Here is a 7,441-nt window from a genome sequence, read left to right on the forward strand (position 1 = left end):
ATTTTACCACAGCCACAAAAAGGGCAAAACAGAACCAGGTGCCTCAAAATAAATGGGCAATAGACCACCACCCATGCACAAAACAAACCGGCACTTTTAATAATAGAAATGTTAGACTCCACTTGGTAAGGAATTCTTCATTTTACCAAGGAGGTAAATGAAGTTAAGGAAACCGTGAAGCAGCTTGTCATACATTACAAGTCATACACATAAGAGGTTAGATTAAGTGGAAATAGTACTTGAAGGGAGCAAGGAGGATGATTATTCTGACTCTCAATCCTTTCCATTCCACCAGACAAGTAAAGTCTAAAGAATGGTATTTTTAAACTTTTAAAAACGCTAGAGATAAAGTAGTAGTTCAGAAGTCCATTGCCTCTTAAACATAAGCTCAATAGCCTTTTTGACAGTTTCAAAGAAGACGAAAAAAACATCCCTTTTAAAAAAAAAACCTCAAAAGTTGGATACCTTTTCTCTTTCTTGTCCTAGATGCTGGTAAACATGTAAGCAAAACTCCTTTCCACGAATACAAAAAATGAAGAGTAGGTTTCCCCGTCATGAGAAATCAAAGAGTTCATCCCCTCTCCCCGCAGAAAGGGAAAAAACCCATAACAGAGGCTCCTCCTGGACACCTCCAGTAACCAGACATGGAAGAGTCAATCCCCGAAAAGGATCAGCTTCTCAAGAGATAAGGAGGGTACTCGTCATTCTTCATGAATCTCAACTCCGGAAAAGGGACACCTGCTGTACATGCAGAGAAGTGAAGACTCTCCTCTCTCAAAAGGTTTAGACCGGGCTGGCGCTTGCTGGAATTTGCAAGGAGTCTCCTACAAAATGCTGACAGAAAGCTTCCAGTGCTGCCTCTCCGAGAACTGGGACACGTTTGGTTTGGAAGTTTCTTTCCTCTTTCCCTAATTTTGTCACATAAAACACCTCGAAAAAGATTCTTGTGAGGATCCCTATCGCACCATCAATTCCTCCGCCCCACCCCCCCTCCCAAAAAAAGGAAAGCTACCGCAACCACAGTGGTCTCTTGCACTCAGTAACGCCTTTTGCAAGCAAGGAAGAGCAAGGGCGACGGCCGGATTCCCCAGCTTGGCTAGAGCTCCTCCCAACCAAGCTTCACAGCCAATTGAGAAAGAGAAAGAAAGAAGGGCGTGTGCTAGACACACTGCTGCCCACTGCCTAGGCAGGCCACATCACGTGAGGAATGGGCGGTGCCAGGCAAGACGCTCTCCCCAAGGCTCTGCCCCCACCCAGTCAAATCAACAGCGAGAGGAAGTCTACGAGCCAGAGACGCTGGCCAGTCCAGACCGAAAACAGGCCAGACCAGGTATGGGTGGCTGAAAATCTGGCCCGCCTTAATAGCAAGGCCACACCAACAACTCACAAGAGCGGCGTTCAGGTTCAGTGGAGGGAAGTTAACTGGGTGACCTTTAGCATCTTTAGATCGTTAGCTGTTATCCTACCCACTCTGGATTTTTACTCCATTTATTTGACATAATGCTGTCCTGAGTTACTCAGCACCTTGTACCAAAAACATAAGCTTTAGTAAAAGTTCATCTTCTGGGGCAGATACGATTCAAAATGGAAAATATCTTCAAAGAAAAATCTTGCTCCTGTATCATCTTCCTGAAATGTTAAACTGTTGGTTCAATTTCATATTCTCTATTTTCTGATGTCATATGAAAAGTCTGAGTTACTAAATAAGGACAATTAACCAGGAGAGAAATTCTAAATGTCACCATAATTGCAGAGAAAAACTTGAGACAGGTGAAGATGATTAGGGGTAGATAGATGGCTAAGCTAAAATGAGAACATCTCTCCAGTAAAGGGTTAAAAATGACTTGCAGTGAATACAGACGGTGTACTGTAGTGCTCTGAACTTCCAGTTCACCTAGGTTCAAATCCCAGCTCTGCTATGTATCTGGAACAGTGTATAAGAGCAGTGGACCTTGGAATCAGGAGGCCCTGAGTTTAAATCAGACACTTATTAGCTGTGTGACCCTGGCCACGTCTTAAACTTCATCTGTCTCAGTTTCATCATCTGTAAAATGAGGAAAATAATGACCCCTACCTCTCATGGTTGTTGTGACGATGAAATGAGATATTTGTAAAACACTTTTTGAACCTTAAAGCACCATATAAATTCTAGTTATTATTATGGAGGTCAAGTCACTTTCCCTTTCTGGGCCTCAGTTTTCTCATATGTAAAATTTTGTTGTTCAGTCATTTTCAATCCTGTCCAACTCTTCATGACCCCATCTGGGATTTTCTTGGCACAGATACTAGAGTGGTCTGCCATTTCCTTCTTCAGCTCATTTGAGAGATGAGGAAACTGAGGCCACCAACAGTATTCAGTGAATTGCACAGGGTCACATAACTAATAAGTGTATGAGGCTGGATTTGAACTCATGAAGATGAGTCTTCCTAATTCCAAGCCTAGCGCTCTATCCGCTATGCCACCTACCTACCTCATCTGTAAAATAAGGGGCTTGAATTAGCAGATGTTTAGGTTCTCTATAATTCTCAATTTTATGGTTTTTGGTGGTTGTTTTTTTATTGGGAGGTGGGGGCAGAGAAGAGAAGGAATTGGCAGGGTGGACACAGACCTCTGTAGACTAGCAAGAGAAATACCCAAAACCAATAAAATTTATAATCCATTCCAATATTTTCACTACCTGAAATTTCAAATTATTTGCATTCTAAATTGCAAAATTTTCTAACAGAAGTATCTTGGATGCTAACTAGTTCAACAAGCCAACTCTCTCATTTTATGGACAAGGAATCTGAGGCCCAGAGAAAAGCAATTTGTTCAAAGTGGCAGAGTCAAGACTAGCTCCCAGAATGCCTGACAATTCAAACCTGGATTAGTTCAAATAAGTGTCACAAACAAACAAACAAAAAAAAAACAGGGGCAGCTAGGTGGCGCAGTGGACAGAGCACCAGCCCTGGAGTCAGGAGGATGTAAGTTTAAATCCAGCCTCAGACACTTAACACTAGCTGTATGACCCTGGGCAAGTCACTTAACCTCATTGCCTAGACCAAAACAAACAAACAAACAAACAAAAAAACAATCTAAAAGATATCTAACTACCTTTCAAGAAATTAATTATAATGTTACACTGGCTTGTAAAGTAATCAAAAATGGCTATCAATTAAATTGAAATGTTCGAACATACTTTAAAAACTTCTGGGGCGGGTAGGTGGTGCAGTGTATAAAGCTGTTGGCACTGGAGTTAAGAGGACCTGAGTTCAATTCCAGCCTAAGAAGCTTACTTACTAGCTGTGTGAACCTGGGCAAATCCCTTAATTTCAACTGCCTCCAAAAAACAAACATTTTCCAGTAAAAGACAATTATACCTAAGCTAATCTACTTATTCAATGCCATACCAATCAAACCACCAAAAAATTATTTTATACAGAGTTAGAAAAAACAAGATTCATTTGGAATAACAAAAGGTCCAGAATATCAAGACAACTAATGAAAAGAAATGCAGGAGAAGGTAGCCCAGCCACTCCAGATCTTAAATTGTATTATAAAGCAGCAATCATCAAAACTGCTTCATACTGGCTAAGAAATAGAGTGGTGGATCAGTGGAATAGATTAAGTATGCAAGACACAGTAGTCAATGACTATAGTAATCTATTATTTGATAAACCCCCAGCTTCTGGGATAAGAACTCACTCTTGGACAAAAACTGCTGGGAAAACTGGAAAAGAGTATGGCAGAAACTAGGCACAGACCAAAATCTCACACCATATACCAAAATAAAGTCAAAAGGGTACGTGATTTAGATATAAAGGCTGATACTGTAAGCAAGGAATATAGTTTACCTATCAGATTTATGGATAACAGAAGAATTCATGACCAAACAGGAGATTAAGAACATTACAAAATGCAAAATGGATAACTTTGATTACATTAAATTGAAAAGTTTTTGCATAAACAAAGCCAATACAACCAAGATTAGAAGGAAGGTAGAAAATTGGGAAAGAATTTTTACGTTTCTCTGATAAAGACCTCATTTCTAAAATATATAGAGAATTAAGTCAAATTTATAAGAATACAAGTTATTTCCCAATTGATAAATGGTCAAAGGATATGAACAGGCAGTTCTCAGATGAAGAAATCAAAGCCATCTATAGTCACATGAAAAAATGCTTTAAAATCACTATAGATTAGAGAAATGCAAATCAAAACAACTCTGAGGTACCACACATTACATCTATCAGATTGGCCAACATGACAAAACAGGAAAATGATAAATGCTGGAGATGTGGGAAAATTGGAACACAAATGCATTGTTGGTGGAGTTGTGAAATGATCCAACCATTTTGGAGAGCAATTTGGAACTATGCCCAAAGGGCTATAAAAATGTGCATACCCTGTGACCCAGCAATAGCACTGCTAAGTCTGTATCCCAAATCATACAAATGCGAAAAGGACCTATATGTACAAAAATATTTATAGCAGCTCTTTTTGTGGTGGCAAAGAATTGGAAATTGAAGGGATGCCCATCAATTGGGGAATGGCTGAACAAGCTGTAGTATATCAATGTAATGGAATACTATTGTGCTATAAGAAATGATGAGCAGGGGGACTTCAGAAAAACCTGGAAAGAGTTGTATGGTCTTATACTGAGTGAAGTGAGCAGAAGCAGGAGAACGCTGTACATAGTAACAGCCACGTTGTGCGACGACTAATATTGATTCTCAACAATACAAGTAGGATCTAAGACATCTCCAAAGGCCTCTTGATGGAAAATGCTATCCACATCCAAAGAAAGAACTATGGAGTTTAAACGCAGATCAAAGCACACTATTTGCTATTTTTTTTTCTTATTGTGTTTTGTTTCCTCTTTCTGGTTCTAATTCTTACTGACAACATCACTAACGTGAAAATATGTTTAACAGGAATGTATATGTATAGCATATACCAGACTGCGTGCTGTCTTGGGGAAGGAGGTGGGGAGGGAGGGGGAGAAAAATTTAAAACTCAAAAGCTTATGTGATTGTTGATAAATCAAAATAAATTAATTAAAAAAAAGACAGTTAAAATCATGACTTTATTACAGTAGTTTCTCAGAATCCAGAACACAACGGAACTACTTTTTACTCAAAGTTGAAAATAACTTTACCAATAATGTTATTTCCATTAAAATAAACTATCAGGGTAGTACACCAGGAAGCATCAGCAAAAATCAGATATCATGTCAGTTTTTAAAAGATTCATTTTAAATAATGATTTTAATGGTAAACAAAAAAGTAAATTAACATATTAACTATGCCTAAATAAAGCCAAGTCATTCATCTAGTTTTTTTTTAAACTTATTTACATTTGTTCAATTTCACATTATTCTATTACAACTGAAAGATGGAAAAAATTTATCAATTATTATTCTATTACCTCCATTTTCCAATGTCAGGCCACAGCCAAGTTTTGTTTTTTTACCCCTCAATCTATCACAGTATATAATTCAAGCTAAAAGTCAATTTAAAACAAATTTCAGAGGCAACAGTAAATAGATCATAGACACAGAATTATAAATTACCTCAGAGGCCATTAGTTCAATCTCTTCATTTTACAAATCAGGAAATTGCTGGTCAGGGACTTGTAACTTGTCTAAAGCCACACAAGTACTTGTCAAAGATAGTATTTGACCTCAGTTCCTCTCTCTGATTCTTGGGCCAGGGCTCCTTCCCATCTACCACAATGCCTCCAAAAAAGGGCCTTTGCCTAGATGTTCAAAGTACAACACATTTGAAAACTGCTTTTCTCCTTAAAACAAATGTCTTTTATTTTTCTGTTCGTAATACCTCATCTGTCAACTTTATTTTTCTTTACAAATAGTTAATCAAAATGCTACAAAAAGGACGGGAGTAGGGGGAAAAGGACAGCTAGTAAATGTTTCTAATTAGCCACTATCTTGCACTTTACTATAACTAATTTGCAATGTTGTTTTTAACTTGAGTATTTTTACAAAGTTATTCCACATTTCTTTTTTTTTATTAAAACCATGTCTATAAATGTTACATGTGCAAAGTAAACACTACTACACAGCTACTATAACTGGGATCAATCAAACCAGTCAGCAGATGCAGTACTTACTTAAATAATTTGAGCCAGTAGGAAGAGAACCAGCTGGGTAAAAACTGGCATCAGAGATGCAGCTATAAAATGGAGGTATGGATATTAACTGCCAAAGCCCAATTTCCTAAACCTATTCCATTCCTTAACAAAGCAAAAGGGATGCTGCCCTCCCCAAACCACCGAAGGCAATAAAACACTTTATTGAACTGGAACTTTTTTAATATGCAGAAGGAAGGACAGACAAGATTGTATTGAAAGTAACATGTAGAGCTACATTTTTTCCCACCAAAGCAAGTGATATAAAATGGAAATTTACCATTTCAAACAGAATCTTTTTTATATTCTGCTGTGTAAAGAGACTTTTGGTATTTTAAGTACATAATTTTTAAAAAGAGAGGAAAAAAGATGGTGTCTTTAAGATAAATGTTGGAAACTGATGTTTGTTTTATTTGTATAATTTTTTTTTGGAGGGTGACAGTGATCTCTACACCTAACACCTACAGTAGTTCTGGGCCCTCTCTAAGCACTGGGATTTTGAAACTAAGAAATGTGCTGGAGAAATGTGAGCCTTTTTTTAAGGTATTTGGGAATCATTGCACATAGGCTTTGCTAATCCTTATATGAAGACTTCTGCTGTTACATGGGAGCCCAGAGCCCTTTCTGGAATTGGGGATAAGGGAAACATGTCAACTGGAAGCTAACAATTGCTGTGAAGAGGTCAGAGGAACTGCATCAATTTAAAAAGAGAAACAACTTTCATTCTCAGTAAGTACTGTGTAACTTTCTGTCCTACTAGGACTATACCCCAAAGAAATTAAAAAGAGGGAAAGGACCCTATGTACCTCCTCCCAAAATAAAAATTATGGCAGCTTTTTATAATGGCAAAGAATTGGAAACTAAGGAAGTACCCTTAGGGGAAATGGCTGAATTATAGTATACAAATGTAATAGAATACTATTATTCCATAAAAAATGACAAAAGAGATAGTTTCAGAGAAATCTGTTAAGACTTGTATGATACAGGGTAAAGCAAGAAGAACAGGAAACAATTTATACAATAACAAAATTTTAAGAACAAACAACTGAAAGACTTAAGAATTATGATAAATGCAATGACCAACCACGATTCCCAGTACCAATTATGAAACACGCTAGTCAACTGAATGATGGGACTCAAGACGCAGAATGATACATACTTTTTTTATATAGCAATATACTTAATATATTATATATTATTTTCCTTGACTATACATATTAAATTTATTTTCCTTGACTATACATATTGGTTAGAGTTTTCTTTTTCTTTTTTTTTTTTAAGGGGTGGGGGAATGTGAAGGAAAGAAAATAAATG

General features: G+C 37.3%; 1 protein-coding gene across 4 annotated transcripts in view; it reads right to left on the bottom strand.

Moving 5' to 3' along the window:
- Nucleotides 1-7,441, bottom strand: part of SIAH1 (siah E3 ubiquitin protein ligase 1) — a 55,203-nt gene that overhangs the window by 5,508 nt on the left and 42,254 nt on the right. Inside the window, exon 1 of one of the 4 annotated variants that reach the window (XM_027867913.1) lies at nucleotides 466-956. The exons of the other annotated variants lie outside the window; for them this stretch is intronic. Coding sequence (XP_027723714.1) covers nucleotides 466-556 — 91 coding nt within the window. The 5' untranslated portion in view covers nucleotides 557-956. Of the gene's footprint in view, nucleotides 1-465; nucleotides 957-7,441 lie in introns of those variants that run through there. 4 annotated transcript variants of the gene reach the window in all.

Source organism: Vombatus ursinus, unplaced genomic scaffold (genome assembly GCF_900497805.2).
Source record: "Vombatus ursinus unplaced genomic scaffold, bare-nosed wombat genome assembly UNPS02014786.1, whole genome shotgun sequence".
In the NCBI taxonomy this organism is placed as follows: Eukaryota; Metazoa; Chordata; class Mammalia; order Diprotodontia; family Vombatidae; genus Vombatus; species Vombatus ursinus.